Source organism: Mytilus edulis, chromosome 8 (genome assembly GCF_963676685.1).
Source record: "Mytilus edulis chromosome 8, xbMytEdul2.2, whole genome shotgun sequence".
NCBI classification, from domain to species: domain Eukaryota; kingdom Metazoa; phylum Mollusca; class Bivalvia; order Mytilida; family Mytilidae; genus Mytilus; species Mytilus edulis.
In genome coordinates this window covers 36,264,879-36,288,532 of record NC_092351.1, presented here as the reverse complement: position 1 = coordinate 36,288,532, position 23,654 = coordinate 36,264,879, and the positions used below count along the sequence as shown (strand labels likewise).

Here is a 23,654-nt window from a genome sequence, read left to right as displayed (position 1 = left end):
TACAAGACCAACAGTTGCTTATATTCTCGTTATTTGGACTCTGGTGATTAGATCCCATATAACATCTTGTTTTATATTAACATTCTTATGGACTCGAAATAGTTGTATTAACATGCAGCATCGTTTAGCAAAAAAATTGTTTATTTCCAACCATCACCTTTTTTGTTTCAGATTAATGAAAAGTAATGTAGTTCAGTTAAGCGATGATAAACAGGAGTAATTAATAACATATTAAAAGGAGGTAAAGCTTCAGTAAAAATGAAACTACTATGATATGTTGAGGTTCTCTTTTGTCTGATTTGATCATGATTTACATTTTTATACATTCTATACAAAAAGTCATGTATTCTATTGCTAGGCCATCTCTTTAAAGTAAGCTGGCACATTGAGATTCGCTACAAAAGTAAAACAATTTATTTTGAGTATTCAGTAGAACAAAGAATCTGTATTTTGAACCTGTCTTTTATACAATATTTGATCAATGACTGTCAATGCTTTGTACGCTTCCCAGTTTGTTTTATCCTGAAGTTTCTGTTGTAAGCTTTCTTCTGATGGTAAAGGTTGAAGCTACAAAAGAAAAAAATCTTCAAGTCATCATTTGCCCTTTAATATACATCTGGAAAATAATGAATGCGTCCGAAAGCACTTTTCTGGATTCGCCTGTATCGAGAAACCTCAAACCGAATACCACGAAAGTTGGGAGGCTAACATACTTGAACACTTCAGAAGGTTTATAACAGAAGGGACCTTAAAAGAATAGCTAAAGATACGCTTACTATCCTTAAATAAATCTAATATTATATAATCGACTCAACATCTGGATCAAAGTGATGTCATTTTGTCACATCTGTATAGTTAAGTTTTCATTTGTCAAAGTCATAACGATAGGAACTATGTGCATTTGAATACTGTCGATTAATTATCTATCTTGGAATACAAATTATTGTTGATTTCGTGGGTATAGGCAAATTTAATATTAACGGTACCAATTTTTCTGCACCAGATGCGCATTTCGACAATAAACGTCTCTTCAGTGATGTTGGAAGCCAAAATAAACCGCATACGCACATCGAAATACAATTTGTTGGATATATATACTATAAATTGCAAAAAAGACATATTTTCCACTTGAAATAACATTATCAACTTCAAAAGTATGATTTCAATCACACTATCATACATACAGTTCGTCTTAATCGTTTGGCTCCTTCGTCATTAAGATGTTGTTGGAAATATTTCTTGTTAATCAGTATACATTCGGCACCATCTGATACTAATATAGTACTTGTTGTATTGCCTATCATCCCAAACGCCACCTGCTCCAATCCCTATAAAACCAAATGACATTTTTTCGTTAACATTTGTTACGACCATAAACTTGGACTAAATCATAACTTATAAAAGGAAAAGGTTAGTAATATCTAAAATAATTTATTCTCTGTCCTAATCCGATTAACGATTAACATGTCAAATTGTTTCTATTATATTTGTAATACCACTAAGTGTATTGCATTCACGATCTAATTGAACGTTATAGTATGCATACACCTTATCGCTGTTCCTACTTGAACTATTGGCTTCATAGATTAAACACGTTTCCATTGTGGCGTCTAATATTTTGTACATTATTATGACGTCAAAGTTTTACGGGAACCTGTGTGATGTCCAGTAATGGCGGACAAATAGCGATAAGGTGTATTAGCTAATACTATTAGTCTTGCAACACTTTATGTCCATCAGTTGAAGCAGCCATCTGTACCTCCTTTCAAATATTTTCGACTTGAGTATGGATATCTCTAATACGCAATGCAATACATTATCCACACATTACAATTCTGATAAAGGATTATACATTTTTTTAATTTTCTGTACGAAGAAAGGCAACTCTAATTCCCTTGTTCATATTCGATTCCTGATTAAATCCATAGTTCCCGAAGGTATCAAACATGTCCAGTAGCTTGTACTAATAATAACTTCAGAACAAACTTGTGTTTGACGTTTTTGTTTATTTCTAATTAACAGATACAACTTACGAAAACGTCTTTTGGACCTAGGTTCTGTATTTGAACAAACAGTTTTTCTTCAACTATGTTCTCTTTGTCAACTTTCTTATCTAATTTTTCAAAAACTTTTGAATATCGCTGAAAGTGTAAAACAAAAGAATGTAATTATACTATGTCTGCTTTGTTTTTAAATATTCTCTGAGAACTATATCTTTGTCCTTTTTCTGATATAAACAAATAACGAGACTAGTTTGGTCGCTTTGAGACTTCTATCCACAAAATAAAATATTAACAACTAATGTTTAAATGGGAACATAGTTCATGTTCGATCTTCAGCACCAACAAAGCACCCAGCGTTTAGTAAGTTATTTAACCAAGACTCCTAGGATGAAATTCAAATTCATAACAACAACAAAAACATCATTGTCCTGATTTTAGCTTTTAGCTTTGAACAAAATGCAATAAATTTACACATCATTAAATGCAAATTATTCGAATATAGTGTCCTAACTACGGTCAAATATTGTCAGGGTCAACGTGAAGACGTACGCCTAATATTTCACTAAACCAAGGGCAGGGGTGTGACATGCACCAATTGCTTTCATTTGCAAAAGTGTCCGAAAAGAAAAGGTATATATTTCCTATGTATAAGAGTGGTTTTATAGGACGTTAAAATCCCATCTGATTTCCTTTTTGTTTTACTGTTATACCAAATATGAAAAGTGGAGGCAAAGTTTATAACCTTTAACACTTTAGAGTTACGATTTGAAAGATTATGACGAATTTTGAATTGAACAAATTACAATAAAGTGTCACCTTTCCACGTCGATCAAAATTGTTATGCAGTTTGTCATATAACATCTCTACTTCCTTTTTGTGTTCTTCCAGATTTAGATGAGCTGAAAAGGAGATGCAAAGGATACATGTTTTGTTTTAATTGAAAGGATACTTTTTGAACGAGTATATGCATACATTGAACATCTTTAACTTACTCTATATAGTATTTCCGGACCTACAGGTTATTCTCTTTTTCGCATTCTAATGAATTCTCAGTTGATCAATTTAGAAAACAGGCAAAGTGTTATGAAAAAAATGTATTTGGCTGTACGTTTTAAGTTCTTCACGTTATTAGGTATTGGAGGCTTAAAAAACATTAGCTTTATACAGGTTTAATTATATAATTGCTGTAAACTAATTCCTCAAAAATAAGTTTTTATTTCTGTATGAAAAATTGACCATGAGTCATCAGCAACAGAGAAACAGTATACCGTATCTAGTTTGAATTGAATGAGCCATTTTGATCTGAAAAGCTCTGAAAAATCTAGACAATGAAATATAAAGTCATTTTAAGCCTTTTCACTGCGGTAAATTCAGTACATACAGACTATTTGTTTGCAGATTACTGTGGCAAAGTTTACTTTAGATGCTTTTAGCTATAAATCTTAGGTATTTTTGTCATATAGCTCTTGAACGGTTTCGGTACTTATACTTGCTCGGAGTTCAAATGTTTGGCTTTGAGCGTTCCTGATGAAGGTAAATCCAGAAAAGCATATAAATTATCAAACGTCTTGTTTTCAATTTTTTACTGAGCTTACAACATGAACATAATTGACAAACAACTTAAACTCTTAAAAAGACTGAACGGTTTGTAGTTACAGGCTTTTCATAAAAAAATGTAACTATTGAACTTTATTTGAACTAAAACTCATTTACTTGACTTATATACTTACGACTGTCGCTGGTACTATGTAAAATATGTATTAGACTGTCTACAGTACATCGTCGTCGTTTCTTTTTCCGCGACGCCGAAGATAAGTGTGTGGTGTGTGATAACGAACTTTGTATTGACACAGAGGTATTACACGACGATATCGACCGTGGAGATATCAATGGGGGTAGCTCTGAAAAGATGTAATATCAATATCAAAATATATTTCCATAATTTTGACAGATATATTTATTTTGTGGACTTTTAAACTTTATATTTCTCGGGCATCTTCTTAATTGTTGGAAAGTGAGTTCATTTATTATGTCATTAATTTTGTTCCAGAAACTGGATTAACTCATGCACCCCTAATATCAGCTGACATGGTTTTCATTTAATGTAAATATTCGGTAATGTAATAAACTCGTAAAATTATTTAGAAAATTGAGATCTGTGGTGTTCTGTGATACTGATATTCCATAAAGGTGATATATAACTAAAATGCTAAGATGATCAGTAAGAGAAAATAAGGCTAATATAACATGTATAAATTGAAGCTGAGGGGTTTAAAACATCTTTACCATTAGAAAAAAAACTTTCTTACTGTTAGCTACAAGTAACGGAAGGAAGTTTATTTATAGAATTGTAAATGCTATGCTATGCCTTGGTATCCATTCATGCTATACATTATTTATGAAATTCAATTATCAACAAACACATTCATCAACATGATCAATGTGTACATATACTGAAGCTCATATTTGTATTACATAATGTGATCGTTTATATCAATATTTTGTTAATATTCCTAGCATTTTATTAGTTTTATTCCAAGTTAATTATACTAGTCAACACAAGAAACAATACAAGGCAATACATTTTCGATATATGATTGAATTGGATATAATGTACCAAGGTAAATAATTGCCCAATTGGTTTAATATTTGCAGAGTGTTATTTTAATGTCAAAACCATTGATATAAAGCAAAAACGCGAATTTTTGATTTTTCTCTCCCAAAAATTCAAAAATCGTTATTAGGACTTGAAACTTAAGAAATAATTCCTTCATGTCATGCTCTATGCTCATTTTAACATGGGTAGGCATTGTATTTGTCGATATTTTACACTGAGCGTACTAAGCGAGGTGTAAAATGTGGTCAAATATAATGCCTACCCATGTTAAAAGGAGCATAGAGCATTACATGAAGGAATTATTTCGATTCTAATAGGACAAATACAGTATTTTTATAGGTCGAAGAGTACGAAATTACTGTAAAAATGTTTGGCTGTTCCCGTTTCCTCCTCGAGGAGTCTGTTCATTGCATTTCATATTTGATAAGTTTAAAAACTACGAGCATGATAAATATATGTTGTTTCATAAAAATATATTATAAAAGTTTATATTAGCTGCCTAAATGTATATATTTTAAAGGATAACGATGGAAATAACGTTAATTTAAACAGTAAGTTTGTGCGCATGTGTCAAACATATGTTGTGCTCATTAGAACACGGCTTTGTTTACAACGCGTAATAAGGACGTCATATTAGAATTGAAACTTAAACATGGTCTGCTTATAACTTTGAATGCCTTTACAGATATTTGAATACTTCATTCTCATGTTCCAAATAAAGGGCCGACTTTTGTTGTCATTTTCCGCAAACCAAATTTGACCCCGTGTTCAATATTACGATATTTTCTCACTTTCCAATTTGTACAGATTCTTTTAATCATGTGCATTTGCTTGCAAATGAATGTTTTTCATTATTTATCATATTTTATGATAAATTTGAATTCAAACTTTTGTATTGTTACTTTTATTGAATAGTATATTCTAACAACTGTTCAAGTTAGCTACGAGGCAGATTTTATATGAATATTTGTGTGTTGTCATTATAACTGTGCATGTGCTGACTTGTTCGAATGTAAAAAATTACACCATGTAATGCAGAGAAACTTATTTGAATGAAATAAGATGTATAACTGAAGAACTTACTTATAATATCGTGAGAATTTTTGATATCATGTTCAGATATAGGAATTGTAGGTCTGGTTGGATGTAGGCTCTTTAACACTCTGCAGTTGCCTGTTTTGATTATGTAAACCCATTCACTGTTATTGCTATCTTTACATAACAACACTCCTCGTCTAAAATAATAAAAATATAAAAGACAATATGTTAAGGAGGCAAAACAAGATTACATGGAAATATTCAAATAGATAAAAAAAATATAGCATTTTCTTTTCAATTGAAAAATTGTCTAGTTTTCTTATTAGCGATCATATCAATATGCAGTTGTCGGATACCGACTGTCATATTTGTTTGTCGTTTATTGTTTTGTCATTTATTTAATCGTTGGTTATCGTATTTGAGTGAGTCATAGCGGTGCCTTTTTCAACCGATTATATGTTTTCTTACATTTTTTATGAAGTGTGACCTTACAATGCTAACACTTACGTCATTTGAACTCCCATAGTCAGGTCTATCTACCGATAAATCCAGATGTAATCCACCATGTTTTACCATTTGTTTGACGTGTTTGAGCTTTTGATTTTGACATTTGATAAGACACTATTTTGAAATTTCCTTGAAGTTATTATTTTCCTTTTTTTTTACTACATCTCAATATATATTACCAATGTCCAAGTATTTAACTGCTACTGTACATGTAGTTAACGTTTCATTTTATCATAATTATGACTACGTAGAAGATTCCATTTTATTAGATCTTGAAGTGCATTTTTTCAACAATTTTTTTTATCAATGTGTTGGTATATATATATACGATTATTTTCAAAATTACACACTTCGCTGACTGGTATATTAATAGAAGATGAATATATAACAATAGATATGTATTAGAAGTCAATCTTACGCTACAAAACATCCGTATCGACATAAATAACGATAGATCTTTCAAAACAACAATTATAACAACGAAAAAAGGAATATTATAAATAGCACGGAAAGACCCGTGTTAGTTTTATTTTTTTTTCAACTAAAAATAACATGTTCTTGAGAATATAAAATGTTTGTACCTGAAAAATGTAAAGCAGCATATTTTTGGATCGTGATAAGGAAGACATTCTATTGGCCATCCATGCAGTATGTTAATGGATCTGAGGAAGCGTATATGTTCTGGTTCTTGATCTTTGGTAATTGGCATGAATATATCTATAAAGTCGTCTCTTCCAACAGCTAATAGTTCTACACTGTTTTTGCAGGTGACTGTTGCTGTTCGCTTTGATCCGTGCATTAAAGCTAACTCCTGTAATAATAAATAGATATCAATAATTGTCTATATGCAGTATCTAATTTGAAAATTGTCTTTATTTGGGGTCTCGTTTCATTGTTCATTCCTCTCTCAAACGTTTAAATGTAACAGCATTTTTTCTGGTTTATGCGGAACTCATTCTTGAAAGTATATCATTACAGATACCAGAATTACAGTTTTGTAAACCAGACGCGCGTATTGTCTACAAAACAAATCAATGACGCTTGAATTAACAAAAGTTTTAAAAAAGTCAAAATAAAGCACGAGGCTGACAAACATAGATGACTCGACAGGTATTGTCAAAACAGCTAGATTAATCTATTGTTGAAATCTAGAACCCACTATTACACTCAGCAAATTCCTTTCTAGTACACAATATGAAAATAAGCAATAATAAATAGTCCGTCAGTACTTGGTATCTTTCATTCTTATATCATCCATATAACAACATCTTTGGAATAGTTAAGATGCGAATTAAATTTGATAGTAAAATTAATAGTTATAGAATGATCACATGAATGGTACTAATATTTACAATTCTTGAAAGTATCTGATTACCCCAAAACTGTTGCCTTTAGTCAGAACGGCTGCTGTCCGCACACTTTGTTCCGTATCCATAATAGTTACAATAGCTGAAACAATTGATTAGCTTGATTACTTGATTACTTTGTTATATTTGTGACATTAACTTGATTATGGCATATATTTTGATACGGAATATTTATTTGTAAAAAAAGAAACAGAATCATATTTTTTTTTACATTGTAATCTTTTACACACATATATGATTAAAGACCCATTGGTGGCTTTCGGCTTTTTAATGCGTTTTTGGTCAGGTTGTTGTCTCTTTGACACATTCCCCCATTTCTATTTTCAATTTTATTTATGACTCACAAAAAGTGTTAGATTTAAAGTTATGTTCTGTTACCGTAATACTTGCTGATATTCAACAAGAAGCAAGCAAAATTAGATATCATTATAAAGGATTATCAATAATATGTATTGAAGAAGAAGTTCCCTTCTTATTTTAGAACGTAAATCGTTTTAGCAATTTGAATCTTTTCCCACACAATCATTTAACCCTCCGAACTTAAAAATCACAAAAGTTAAAAAGACGCATCACGAAGTGACGACAAATTTAGAACAGTAAATGCAGATATTTGTGTTAATAGAAAAACTAAATGTCTTTATGTTCTTAACAAAGAAATCTTTATTTTGATAAAATTTTGTTGACGTTTGTCAAGATCGACTCATCAAACAGAAAAGGATTTCAACAAACGGTATAAAAACTTTTATGGGATATTGTACTGAAAATACGGACAAAGTTCTTCGTTATCAAAAGCATTTATTTGATTAATATCAATAATTTCAAACAAATAAAATCACATACTGCAACTACACTTTCTTGATATTAAACTTTTATCGATGTAGAATTTAATTAACATCATTTTGTTTTCATTTTTTTCCCGGCTTATCATTTTTATTACTAGTATCCCATAGGTATTTATAAATTTTTTTTGTCTTTAACATTTATTGTCGATTATATTATAAACCTATAAAATCTGCTTACCCTTCCTGGGAACCTTAGATCAAACCCGGTTTTTGTTGGGTTCATGTTGTTGACATTTAGGTTTAATTATTGTTTTGAAGTCGGTTAATTGTGTTTTAATGTTATGCTATGATATGTTCGGTCTTTTTGACTGTACGGATTGATTCTCTCTTGGGTATCTGGCGCCTTTACTTTAAGCACCTTGCTATCCCCCTCTTTAGTATCATAGGTCCAATAATTACCTGTTCCTGAGATGATTAAGTAGAAGTTGTCTGCCATATGTCCTTGTCTAATAATTACACGCTTGTCTTCAAAGCTGTAAACAGTTATATGACAAAAATAACACTAAAATTATTTATTTTAAACGTGAAATTTCGGATGGTATCATTCATTATAGGAGACGCTTACGATGGGTGAATTCGGATATTCTGTTTTGGTCCTTATTGATTATAGAGCTCCTAACGTGGCATCCGTAGCTTTTCGATGTTTAGGCTTGTGAGATACTGATAAGGGAATCCAGCAAAGAGTCTCGGACGAACGAAAGCTATAAAGTGTTTTTGGGTGATTTTTTTTCTTATGTTTTGTTTTAAAATTTGCCTTGTCGACGTACCCGATTTCCTCATTTATGCGCTAATATCTGCCATCCCTTTAGCTTTTTTTATGATTTTATTAGTATCTTTTCAATCAATTTATGAGAATAGAACGTCAGTAATCTACTGTAACCTAAATTGTGCTATTCTTTTTCGGTAAATATAAATACAATTCAAATTTTGGATATTAGTGAATAAAATATTAAATCTTTGGTCGAAGCAGTCGCCATTTAACATTGATTTGTGTGTTTTATACGAGACTTTTAAATGACGTAAATAAAGGCAACAGTAGTATACCGCTGCTCAAAATTCATAAATCGATAGAATAAAAAACAAATCCGGGTTACAAACTAAAACTGAGGGAAACATATAAAATAAAAGAGAACTACAACACAACACAGACACAACACCGAAACGTAACACACACAGAAACGAACTATAATGTAACAATGGCCATTTTCCTGACTTGGTACAGGGCATTTTATGAAAAAATGGTGGGTTGAACCTGGTTTTATGGCATGTCAAACCTCCCGCTTTAATGGCAGTGTTTATTATAACATTAAAATGACAACATTACACGACAGGGTTACAATAGATAAACAGATGAATGGGAGAAAATATATGACAGAGAAACAAACGAATAATAGCCATCCAAAGGTAACAGGTTAAAAATATTTTTATACACCAGACGCGCGCTACGTCCACTAACGTTAAATCAAAACCTTTTCTTTTTAAATATTTACTTTTAGTAAAGGATTTCAGACCTGTTGTTGTTTAACCTACTTCACCTTTAATTCGAATTTAAAACATTAAAACGAAAATTCTAAATTCAATTTTTAATCAGAATCTGGACGAAAATGACTTACTGTTCATACCATCCGACACGAACTAAAGATCTCTGCATGGTGATTGGAAATTCACTGAAGGCATTTACCGCCTGGTTCAACGCTAGAAGTGCAATTTTTAAGTGATCCTCTGTTCTTTCGTCAGGGTCCATTGACAACACTGTCTTTGCTTCGTTGCTGAGACATGCCTGCATAGAATCGTGATTTATACTAATAGTCGGAAATTTATTTATCAAATGTGAAACATACAACATTTATCTGTTCTCATTTTCTTATTCAGCTTAAGAACTTTGAATATTAGTAAATGAATGTATTATATAAGAAGTACTGAGGAAACTTCCTAAAATATGAATTATATTAACTTTATCATTGTTAAGGTGAGCATACTTTTTTTATTTGAATTCAAAGGCCACTTACTTCTCGTCTTGCTTTATAGTCTGCTGGATCGAAACTTAATCCATGCATCTCAAACTCACGACGAGTAGACATGAAGTCTTGTGCCCAGGAAAACAGTTTGCCTTCATTGCGAGAGTTTTGTCCATTGTTTATAACTGTAGCTTTTAGTAGAGTCTGTACATTTTTAACTGCCCTTCGGAACCTGACAAGAGGCTGAAATAAGTAAAAACATTATGATTAGTTAGGTTAAATAGTATTCCCAAAACAGCGCATTTTGTTCAATTTCATAGCTTTAGAGACTGGTGAAGTCGACGCACAGCTTCAAATTTTAAGGCAGAAATCAAATAATCATTTAAAGACCGAAAAGTCATCTCCTACTAATACATACACAATCAAAACATTTGTTTTTTAAGTTACAGAATATTATACGAGTATACACGTTCGGATTGAAAAAATGGATTAGAATGTTTATTCCCTGATACCTAGGATCAAGTCCATTCCATTCAATAGATATTAGTTCTATTTCTTAAAAAAAGTATTCAATGATGCTATCACACCAGATAGGGAAAAAGCGACAACAGTCCAAAACAAACTACAAAGGAACCTAACCATTGGTCAGTGAAAATTTAATTAAAACATTAATTAAAAACAAGAATGTGTTCAAAGTACACGGATGCCCCACCCGCAGCATTATCATTTCCCATGTTCAATGGACCGTGAAATTGAGTAAAAAATCTAATTTGGCATTAAGATTAGAAATATCATACCATAGGGAACATGTGTACTAAGTTTCAAGTTGATTGGACTTTAACTTCATCAAAAACTATTTGACCACAAACTTTAACCTGACACTCCCACTTTCATTTTCTATCTTCAGTGAACCGTACAATTGGGGTCAAAAGTCTAATTTGCTATAAAATGAGAAAGATCATATCATAAGCAACAAGTGTACTAAGTTTCAAGTTGATTGGACTTCAGCTTCATCAAAAACTACCTTGACCAAAAACTTTAACCTGAAGCGAAACAGACGGACGAACGGACGCACGATCGGAAGAAAGAACGGACCGACGAACGACCGGACGTACAAACCAGAAAGCATAATGCCCATCTACTGTCGTAGGTGGTGCATAAAATGCTGACTACAATAAACGAGATACGCATGATGGGGCTGTAGCTTAAACAAATAAAACTTATTTGTTCCATAGATACTCAAACAACCAAATCATGATAATTTTTTTTAACTGTATCTAAATCACACATTCTGCAGTAAATGTGCTACTATATTCATCTTTTTAACCTAATTATGAAGTGTTTGGTTATCCTTTTTAATTCAAAGTTAAAGAAATTGTATAATACACTTATCATTTGGTAGAAAAACTCAGTTGCTTCAATGATATTGGGTTAAGTTAGCTCTATTTTTTTTATTGCGTACATACATCTATAAAGGGTTTTTTTCTGATCATATGCATCTTGATTGTTAAATGCTGCAATTGATAACATTGACAAATATGAAAAGTCAATCACATTGGTAATTGTCCGCCTACCTGAATGACAATTATAGGAGTGGTTTCGGTTTCATCAATTAACGTCTCTGGGGTTGAAATCCTCCTATTAATTGAGTCATAGAAATATTTAGACGCTTTAAGCTTTGTTTTCCAATGTCTTCGTTTCCGAATAACAATTTCACCGTTGATAAGCAATGCTATAATTCCACTTTGTCTATATTGTTCAAACAAAGACATATGCGACGATTCATGATATTGTAGTTTTATGTCCGGTAAGAAAGACGACAAATTGTGAAACACTATTGGTTTAGGAAATAACATTCCATCGCTTCTAAACCGTACCATTCGCACATTGTTGCAGATAGTATTGCAATTCTCCTTAAGTTTTGATGAACCCGAGTTTATAGGTCCTAGTGGCAATTGTTTTCGAATTGGCAGAAAAGATGTTCTCAAAGTACTTAGTTCTTCAAACTTCATTGCAATATCACGATATAAGACTATACAGAACTTCCGTCAGAAAAGATTTCACGTTTTTAAACAGTAGTTATTAAATCTTTTTTGGTGTAACATCATATCGCACTATTCAGTAACATCCATGATAATAACTTGAATATATACATGATATACATTTAAAGTCGAAGCGATTTCTCTTTATTCCGTATATTCTAAGGTTTATGGGAATAATCAGCTGGACTACTTAGCTGTAAATGAACAATGCCTACTTTGGCTGATCCGTCAATACTAAGACAGCACAAAGGACAACATCGTCCATTATATAGAATAACAACTATCAATATTTATCACGACGAGGTTATTTGAATTTGTTTACACTGTGAAATCAACAGAAACTGGAATTGAATTTAAATTTAAATTTAAAGAAAAGGCTGTAATTAGATTTTATTATTATGAGTTTTCTTATTTGTTAAAAGGTTGTAGAAATTGATTTAACACCAGTTGAAATTCAGTAAATCACTTGAATTTTTATTGATCTAATATAAAAAAAATCTTTATTCAATTTGACCCTATGTTGGAAAATATATAATTACCTTTATTGTTGTTTTATGATCAATTTGTATGAAAAATCACAGTTTTCAACAGTTATAATCAGAGCACTGTGGTACAGAAATGTAAGTAATTCAATTGATTCATGGCCACAAAGATGACAATCTGTCTTCATATAGGTAAATTTTGTGTTCTTTTTAAACTCTAAAGCTATCGAGGTAATTCGAATTATGTACAAAGATTTTATTCAATATATTACGAAGGTGTTGATATTCAATAAACGATAAATATATTGTTTGTCAACGATCAAGTTCACATAAAGAAGGACATTAACGAAAGTAAATACTTGATGGTTACAACAATTCTTTACGGTAATGAAATTGAAAAGTTGAATAGCGGTAATTTAGAAATTATAGGTGACTAATCTATTCACCTGCCGCATAGATGTCAACTTTGTAAAAATATGAAAAATTACATTTAAAGAGGAAAAATTGTAAATCTTACTCTTAATCTACTATTGAGATTCATCCTATATAATTATTTTATTTAACTTGTATTTACTTTACTTGAATTTAGTTAAAATCGTGATCATTCTAAATTCATACTACAAAACATCTCATCACCTAGAGTGTAAAGTTAAACCATTTGCTAGATTAAATTCTCTCACTGTACATGCCAAAGAGACATTCAGTGAAAAGACATATATATAAGGGGCTCACAAATTCGGGTACAGCTTACTTGGTGAATTTACCGCTAACCTGCATCATATAACCCAAGCTTCGATTAGCGTTGTTTTCATCACACTCAACAAAATCAAAAATATTTCGCCTTGGTGTGTATAAGAAAAAATAGAGTCAAAAATTGCATTTCATCCGCGACTCATTATGTACTGAAAATTGTAATAAAAAACATGCAAGATAGCCAGTGATCTTATACTTACATTACACTAACATTATAGCTATCGTAGTGTTTATTACAAAAATAAGAATTAAATAAAAAATTTAAGCCTCTGAATTAATCTTATTTTCAGTAACATATCACTTCTTTTTTTCAATTAAATAAAACTCAAATACCAATGCTAATATTAGTTAGGATTTAATTTGCTGCACAGTATTTACTAAACCATCAACATTCCATGTATTGACAAAGTTTTAGTATTCATAGTTAAGGATATTTTTAAATCAAACAAATAAAACGAGACTTAACTCTTATATACCATCTGATAACAATTACATCTGGGCTTTTTATTGTTTTGTATTCGTTCTATGGTACTATTTCATTCACGGTATTGTCAATTTGATGTATCGTTGTCTATGTTCCTTTCTTTTTATTGAGTACGCGTATATTGGCTATTTAAGTAGTCTTATAATGGTTGTCGTTGTTTCTTAATATTCTTGAAGTACCATATACCACTTTTATATTTAGCAATACATCTAATATGGCGTCTTAGCTTGTCTACTTTGTTATCATTTATCATTATCGATTCTCTTTTTCCGTTCTAATATTCAGCGAATTTTCTTATCTACTTAAAGTCATGTATACTTCCAATCATATTCCGTCAACCTCAGATGCAAATTTTAAATGAACTGTTTCTTAACATTTTTTTCAAAATCTACATGGTACGATCTGGTAAATACTGTCCAAGAAATTCATATATCATTATTTCAAAGTTCTATATGTATTACATTTATTAAATCTCAATTATTATTTTATAAATAACAGTGGCATTAGGTCCAAACAGCTTTATCATTGAAAGACAATGATCTATATCTGCGTGATTCAAAATGGTCTTATCTATGTAACATGAGACAAAGGTGGTGAGCTACTCCGTTCATAGCATTGAATCAGAGATACAGATATGGATGAAAAATCATGGTGCCATAAAATTAATATAAATCAAGATACTAACCAACTAGGCCAACATAGACCTGTCAAAATTATCGACATTAATTTTCAATATGTTAGAAATCAACTCATCATTGAGCTTTTGATTTTGCCATTTGATTAAAGACTTTCCGTTTTGAATTTTTCTCGGAGTTCAGAATTTTTGTGATTTTACTTTTTTGGTCACAATCTTTAAATGGAATAAGTTCATTTGTACTTCAACGATTTACATATTAAACACTTGTCTAGAAACCAAAGATAAAGAGGAAAATGATTAACAGCTTGCTGAACAAGAGAGATTTATCGTCATGAATCAACAATTTGATGACGAAAACAAATTTTTCTGCGGTATGAATGGAATTCTAGGAGAAACCGTTATATTTTGCAGCATCGAACGAAAAAATTATTGATGACTTTAAAAAGTGAATTTAAATGCATCTCTTTGCCAATTTTGTGATAATTGGTTAAATCATGACTTGTTTATAAAACAAACAAGTAGCAATTCAATAAGCGAAAAAATAGAAATAACATCAAAAGTTAATTTCTATAAGATTCACTGGACCCTTACTGATATCACATGTAATTAAAACGCATAATTCTATACAAAGCAAATTAACCACTTTCTTTATAGGAAAACTGTTTTGTCAATATTATGCTGGGTTGGTGGTTGTGATAAGAGAATTCGAATTGCGATATTAAAGCAAATAAAATGCATGGATAATTAAATAAAATGTATAAATCAAACCAGATTAACAGGACGCACCGACAGTTTTACATGAAATACTGCTTTTTGATAAAAGTCCGTGTTGGTTTATAAAAACAAGTTTATTCTTCTGCTTGGTGTTGCATGCATATGCAAATTAACAAATCTGAATGCAGTTTACATAGGATTGCGAATGTAATAAAAGAGGGACGAAAGATATCAAAGGGACAGTCAAACTCATAAATCTAAAACAAACTGACAACGCCATGGCTAAAAATGAAAAAGACAAACAGAAAAACAATAGTACACACGACACAACATAGAAAACTAAAGAATAAACAACACGAACCCCACCAAAAACTAGGGGTGATCTCAGGTGTTCCGGAAAGGTAAGCAGATCCTGCTCCACATGTGGCACCCGTCGTGTTGCTTATGTGATTACAAATCCGGTAAATAGTCTAATTCGGTAGGTCATATTCATGAAAGGGAAGGGGATTGTAGTTACGACGTAAGGAACATATCCGATATCATTTGTGAAACGGTTATTCCATAACGGTCAACCAAGTTATCTGACCAAAAAAATGTATTCTGCCTTATCACATAATTACATTATAAGAAATTATTTCATTTCTTTCGTGTGTGTATGGTTTATTCGAATTGCGTAATCATTATTTACTTATTATAACTTGTATTTAAACTTAGTTCTATATTTCTATATGTCACTTGTGTTGTATATAATGCTTGTAATATTTCTTACTGAACATAAGACAAACAAGAATCTATCAATCAATCCACTTTAAATACACCAACCATTCAGGCGTTAAAATGATGCATATCTATGTAATAAAGCAAGCAAAAATATCATCCTTAATAATATATCACATAAAGGCTAGCGTGGTCATATTAGGATATATGTTACGTACCGGTACTTAAAAGTATTATATAAAAAAGCCAATCATCATATATAAAGGCAATAGAAGTATACCGTTGCTCAATAGTAAATGGTAAACTGAGGGAAACACCTGAACTATAGGAAGAAAAACGGAACAACAGAAACACTGAACTGATACAAAAACAGACGACAGCATACTTTTACACAAGTATATAAATTTCTGTATAAAACTGGATTGTTAATATTGTGTGTGAATTGCAGTTAGGATCTGAGATTGAATTTTGTTGTTCTCAATGTTCTTTGTGTATTGCTATTGGTAAACTTAGAATAGACACCTTACTATCTGAATTGTTTTCTTGCCAATTGTACAATAAGCGGATACAAAATCTCACAAAAACATTTCAGAATTGACACTTTAGAAAAAAAAGAAGAGATTATTATCAAAAAATAGTATATAGAAGATACGACAAAATCCTATTCTATGAAAAATTGCCTTTGCCAAAAGGTACCTCAATATTCTGAATCAAAAACGATTCTTAACAGAACAGCCAAAATAAAATGTCTGCAATTTCTTAGGGATATCATACGTTCAGTTTTGATACAATGATTTGATTTGCAAAATGAAAATTACACTAAGAACGATTCATATTTTATAAGTTTATATTGAATATCGCGATTAAAGTTATCTATTTACGCTTTAGAAAAGTAAAATAACAAATGCGTACCTCCCAATTATGACCAGAACTTTCCAATTCAGCATCCATTTTGTAATTATGTGAGGGAATAACAAAGGCATCGAATACAGCTTTCAATGGTATCACCTTCATTTTATAAATAATCAAGATATTCAGAAAAGTGTAAATTTATCAATTTATCATTAAATGTTTCCATTTGAATTGATGAGTAATGATATAACCCTCTAATCCTTTTCAAATCAATTGTTCGACGCGATGATACATTGAACAAAAGGCCGTATACGTGGTACAACCCTGTCACTCACGTCGATGGGTTATTGTGTATTGCAAGTTTGATAAATAAATGTCACACATCCTTATTAAAGATACATAACTTGACAACAATGTGACATTTGTTTGTTTAATGAGATCAAAGAGAGGTAAACCTCTTTGTGTGTCATTCTAAAAATTTCTAAAAAGAACATTTAATTTGAATATTAATATTTTGAATTTTTGATTAAAATGTTGATACTAGGATAATCCCTGGTCGTGCTATAACTTATACAATTGCACTACAAGGCAGGTTTATTTAATAAACAAAGGTAATCATGGATTAAAATGACATTGTTGTTCATGTCACTATCAAATGATTTCGTGAACATTTACTTGCTTTCGATATCCAGTTAAAATAATCTAGTCTGTATGAAAAGTTTGCTTCGAAAGTAATAAAATCTCAACATAAGGTCTTCAAAGTTATCCAAGTTTTTATACCACGTAGCGAAAAAGGAAAACCATTGTAACTTGAATCAAGAAATCCATTGAGGACCAAAAAAGGCAGCATGTTAGAAGCTATATAGCACTTTTTTCTGAGTTCCTATCTCGAATATATCACGCCGAACTTACCAGACACTTTTGTATTTATATGCTTATCTATCTTGTGAATATAAAACAAGGGGATGCAGTTATTTTAGCAAAAGAACAAATTAATCGTTTACTTTCCCTCCATGTATTTTGATTAACCCTTATCACTGACACTTACAACAGCCCCACTCCCTTTTTCAGCGTAAAAAAAAACTAGCTGTCAGATAACTGCGATTACTCTCAGATCTGTTCCTATTGTCTTTTTGTTGTCGGGATGAACAAGTACCCGGCCACGTCCACTTGTATTTTTGTCCATCTGATCAGTTAAGCCTTTTTCAACTGATATTTATAGTTCGTTCTTATGTTGTACTGTTATACCACTGTCCCAGGTTTGGGGGATGGTTGGGATCCCGCTAACATGTTTGAGGGCTGGGATCCCGCTAACATGTTTAACCCCGCCACATTATTTATGTATGTGCCTGTCCCAAGTCAGGAGCCTGTAATTCAGTGGTTGTCGTTTGTTTATGTGTAACATATTTGTTTTTCGATCATTTTTTTTATATATAATAAGGCCATTAGTTTTCTCGTTTGAATTGTTTTACATTATCATATCGGGGCCTTTCATAGCTGACTATGCGATATTGGCTTTGCTCATTGTTGAAGGCCGTACGGTGACCTATAGTTGTTAATGTCTGTGTCAGTTTGGTCTCTTGTGGACAGTTGTCTCATTGGCAATCATACCACATCTCATTTTTTATAGTTACTCAATTTCTGACGGTTTATTTTAGTAATAACTGTTGAGTCAAAAGTCCTTTTAATGCTTGTTGTTTTATGCACACGAATGTATATTTAAGAATGTTAAAATAAATTCTTTGCACACTCGTGTTTATTCCTTAATTGTTCCATTGATTTTATACATATGTTCATAGGAAATTGTACCACATTATCTCAAATTTTTTAATTTAAGTTACAAAACCAATAATATGATGTTATAGGCACATAACTCGTTTCGTCAGGTACTTAGTGACAAAAAGTTTGGAAATGCAAAAATTAAAACGTTTGACAACATAAAAACACGTTAAGAGCACTATTGTCTATGTGATACTTCGGGTCTTATAAGTGTTCATGTAATTTCAGCATCATTTCTAAAGTAGACATAGGAAGATGTAGTGTAAGGTATGACTCGATTTATTGTGATAATAATGACTATATGATGTCTCCCTATAATGTATCTCCCGCTGAATCTACTGATAGCTGGTGACGAGTGATGTCAGTTTTAATAGACTCTTTTTATGTTCTTACCTAACGTCAGTTATAACATGGGAAATTGATTGGAAGATCTAAGGATGTAGACTGCATGTATCATGCACGTTTACATAATTTTTAGTACATCGTTGCATGCCAATTCATGATAAAAAAATCTCAAAAAGTTATTTAGAGCAAAAATTCTTTATCTCCTACAAGAATTGATGTAAAGTAACGAATTTAGATGTTATTTGCATGTTTTCTGGTAACGTCGTATAAATAACACCCATACCCACATATTTTATAATGTCACTTTTTTATTCCTTCTTTTGTGAAGAAAAGAAACAAAAGTAGACCAAACATTGTCTATTATATGAACAGGTATCTGAGCGTTCGTTTTGCATTGAATTTTTGCTGATTTTTCAAGATTATAATGAATTAATTCACTGGCCCCTTAACAAAAATGTGTACTAGTTCAGTGATAATGGACGTCATACTAAACTCCGAAATATATAAATGAACTAAATTTTATAAGCACAAATGACTAACAAAGGCCAGTGGCGCCTGACATGGAACATGCGTTAAAAAATGCGATGGGGTTAAACATGTTTTCGAGATCTCAACCCTTCTCCTATACCTCTAACCAATTTACCAAAAAAAAAAACACAACACAACAGCAAAACGCACAGTAAAACTTAGTTTAAAAACAGGCATAATCCGATGTCAGAACAGGTAACAAAAGAAACTAAACAAAATAACAATGATATTAACAAAGGTCTACTAGCAGTTACTGACATGCCAGCTCTAGACCTCAATTTAACTGATTGAAAGATTATGTCTTCATCATATATATATCAAGCACAAACTCTCTGATTGGGGTTTATTATCATACCATCCTATTAAGATATATAATAACTGGAGTAACAAAAAATGCATATGATATATTTTCAAAATTTTCAACACAGAACACCAGCACACAACTCCGCCGAACATATGTAAATATAGTCATATGTTTTAGTAAAGATTAGGTCAACGAGGGAGCTACCGATGGCCATCAATAATAGACAAACGAAAAGAAATTTGAAACTCAATATAAACTAAATGTTTCAAGATCATGGGAATTTGCGATAGTATATTGAAAACTATATACAAAGTCATATTTTTTATCATGAAGATTTACCGTGTTTATGCCTCGTAGAGTCCTTTTGCATCCTGTCTTTGAACACATAACAACAAAATATCTCCGTTCAACCACGACGTTTTCATCATTGAAAACATATTTAGTTTTCCCTCATCGACAAATTAACGAAAGATGGAGCAAAAACTATATAACAGACAAGACTAAAGTACGTTAGAGTATTTAAGGATTTAACTACATAGATATGGGAAGATGTGCTATGAGTGCCAATGAGACAACTCTCCATCCAAGTCACAATTTATATAAGTAAACCTATGGTCTTCAACACGGAATCTTGGCTCACACCGTATACATGCTTTCATTGTTCTAAAAAGAAAATCTGATCATTGATTCCGAACATATAAATGATTTCCATGCCAACGAAATAATTACCTAGGAAATACATGACAAACAGTAACAAATAAGATACCGATGTCAAAGAGAGACGGTAGATACCAGATTCGAAGAGATGCGGGAGATACCAAACAAATATTCCAACTCACAAGGCGAAGACAAAATGACAATACCACGACAAAAAAAAAAGCTACGACAAGAAAAACCACAGTCTATAAAACTCGAAAAAGGACGAGAATCAAATTAAAGACTTACTCTTCCTGATGATATTCTCTTTGTTGTCCTTTTGGTTGGTTTTGGTAATCTATTAACCACCATTACACGTTTGTATACACTGTTCCATTTTGCTAATCTATTCGACGTATATGGATCATCTCTGCTATTTATAATCAGACCTGAACTTTTAAGACTTGGTAAAATTCCCTTTTTGTTCCCTTTTATACTTCGACCACTTTTAACCTCCCTACAAGTTATGTCAGTCACCGATGGTTTCAGTGAGATAGAATCCACTTCTAGTTTAGACATTACAGATGCATGTTTTCGTAGTGGCACACGGTTATAGTAGGTTTCCCTGGTCTCATATTTATGATGATTTCTGTTCATTCTTATATGTGCGTTTATACCTCATCAATTATTTACTTGAACAATCTTACAATGAAATTGTATACAGTTACAGAACATTTAATCCGTCAAATTACAGGAATAATTCGATTTGTCTTATCCAAAGTCTTAAAAGAGATGGTTTGATTGTCAGTTCACAGGTAAGTCGTAGAATCTTGCTGTTATCCAGTCATGATTTTCCTTTAACGAAAATTCAATAAGCAATAATTTGCTTTGCATTGGTAATCTTGATTAAGATAAATCTAAATGGCCAGATGTATGCTGCAATTATTAATTTCTGTCAATAAAATCACTTTGCCTCTTTAATGAAATTAATAATCAAAACTTGCAATCGACAAGAATTTAATGAAGTCCCGTTTCCGTATCTATGGAAATCTAATTTATTGCGTATTCTGTTATTACCATTGTGTTATTTAACTAGAGAGATAGCAGAGTGGTAAATTATCACAAAAGGCGAGGTGAATGTCAGTTATGTACGGAAAACGATAACTCGAACTAAAGCACTAAATTTCATCCGAAATATCACAACCATATTTTATCTCACTATTATTGTTTACAAAAATGCGTATTGTCAAAATCTTGACATATTGAAAGTATACTTTAAAGATTTATAATTTTTAATTGAAATTTTATTTTCATAAATCCCAATCCTTTATCCAATGTTATCTGGTTCGTAATAAATCGACATTAAATTTCAGCAAGGGTTATTGTAAACACAGGTTTGTATCAACGGGTTAATTACGGCTACTTAACACTGACTTACCGTTTCACGGACGGGTATACTAATCTTTTGATGTTAAAGGTGATTTATTTTCCGTTTGAATTCGATTTATTACCATTTTATATGCACATAAACGTATATTATATCGATAAATGGCACTTTTAAACATTATTATTGTCATTTATAGCTAATTGATAATTTTACATTGTGAATTCTCACTTAATGATAAAGCATATCTTGTATGCTTTTATACAAATGGAATGGTTTATACAATAAATTATAGGCTAAAACATCTTTGTAATTTTAGTAAACAAGTTGAGAACAAATGTTGGCTATGTCATTACTTTTTATTATTAAATAGTGCATACTGTAATTGAGACAACCTCTTAAAATAGTCCCAACAGATGTCTCAAGCAAATTTATACAAAGTTTTAATGTATGATAACAAAAGTTTATATTTCTATGTAAACTAATGCAATGAAAAATATTTCAAAACGCTTTCCTTAAATAGTTTCCTCTCAAGTTTTTTCGTCATATACGCTTGTTTGTTTTTCAGATCGCTTAATATGTTTAGCATTCATTGAATTTGAAAAGATGTTTATTACAGAACATTCAATAATTTGATATCAATTTATTTTTACTTGATAATTCAATTCATAACGTCTAATTTGAAATTTATATACATATTTACATTTCATTGCATACATGGAAAATATGATGCTTGAAACGATATCAATTGAATCACCAGTGCGCCTGATGTAAACATAAACATTGCTTATTTTGTAGGCTAGCTCAGATTTTTCAAAAAGTTCTTAAAATTGTTTCATAAGTATGCACTGAGTCAAATTATAATAGCGATGGCTCGCTTTGTATTGGACATTTCAACACTATAATAATGCAACTGGTCTCGGATACAATTGCCTCATATTAGTTGATGACTATGTAACCATATAATAACTCCAAGACCCCAAAAAGACAAATTTATACCAACGAAAACTATATCGTTTATCAGAAATGACTAAATGTGTGCACATGAAACATGAAACATGTTCCTTTTTTTTAAATAATACGATCAAACAACGAAATACGAACACATTTGGACGTGTAAAAAAGAGCGAAATTAACTACAACAAAGAAAACTTCAGTTTACGATAAAAATAAAAAAGAAGAAAGATAATTGGGCAAAGAGAGCTTCAGGACCTTAAAAACAATAATAAATACCCAATGCACCCGCAGTGTAGATATATATTGCTTCGTTGGCAGTAACCATTGCATCACTTAATTTTAAAAGCCAGTTAGCAACGAATTGATTATTAAGAAAACCGTGTGAAAAGGGGTAAAACGACGATCAGTTAAGAATAAAATTAAACTAAGCATACTAAAATTAAGATTTATAAGAAAACTTTGTCGATATTGTCATTAGTTTTACGCTGTTATATTTTTATATGACCAATTTAACAATTAGACTGCTTCCTCTATTTAACCATTTCTGTATAGAACTGTCAGGTTGTTTGCACATGATTAAATAAATGTTATGTAAGATTATTTCCAACATGTTTGTTGCATTTTCGCCATGTCAATCCAACTGCAATATCTGCACCGGACATGCCAACATGCATTGTAATAGTTGCAATCTGTGCCTACACTTCTCTA

The 23,654-nt window shown here is 31.4% G+C and overlaps 2 protein-coding genes across 7 annotated transcripts in view; both read right to left on the bottom strand.

Annotated features, from left to right (window-relative positions):
* LOC139486786 (ragulator complex protein LAMTOR1-like) overlaps window positions 1-23,654 on the bottom strand; it is a 513,831-nt gene that overhangs the window by 434,571 nt on the left and 55,606 nt on the right. The window lies entirely within an intron of this gene.
* LOC139485465 (cyclic nucleotide-binding domain-containing protein 2-like) overlaps window positions 400-23,654 on the bottom strand; it is a 34,270-nt gene continuing 11,015 nt past the window's right edge. For 2 of the 5 annotated variants that reach the window (XM_071269977.1, XM_071269978.1), the window contains 11 exons: window positions 10,384-10,575; window positions 9,988-10,154; window positions 8,774-8,847; window positions 7,541-7,614; window positions 6,747-6,976; window positions 5,704-5,855; window positions 3,734-3,904; window positions 2,820-2,902; window positions 2,034-2,141; window positions 1,185-1,328; window positions 400-567 (listed from right to left, as the gene is read on the bottom strand). In XM_071269977.1, coding sequence (XP_071126078.1) covers window positions 427-567; window positions 1,185-1,328; window positions 2,034-2,141; window positions 2,820-2,902; window positions 3,734-3,904; window positions 5,704-5,855; window positions 6,747-6,976; window positions 7,541-7,614; window positions 8,774-8,847; window positions 9,988-10,154; window positions 10,384-10,575 — 1,536 coding nt within the window. In that variant the 3' untranslated portion in view covers window positions 400-426. Of the gene's footprint in view, window positions 568-1,184; window positions 1,329-2,033; window positions 2,142-2,819; window positions 2,903-3,733; window positions 3,905-5,703; window positions 5,856-6,746; window positions 6,977-7,540; window positions 7,615-8,773; window positions 8,848-9,987; window positions 10,155-10,383; window positions 10,576-11,906; window positions 12,702-17,073; window positions 17,263-20,914; window positions 21,430-23,654 lie in introns of those variants that run through there. The other 3 variants (XM_071269976.1, XM_071269979.1, XM_071269975.1) reach the window with 3 other exon arrangements.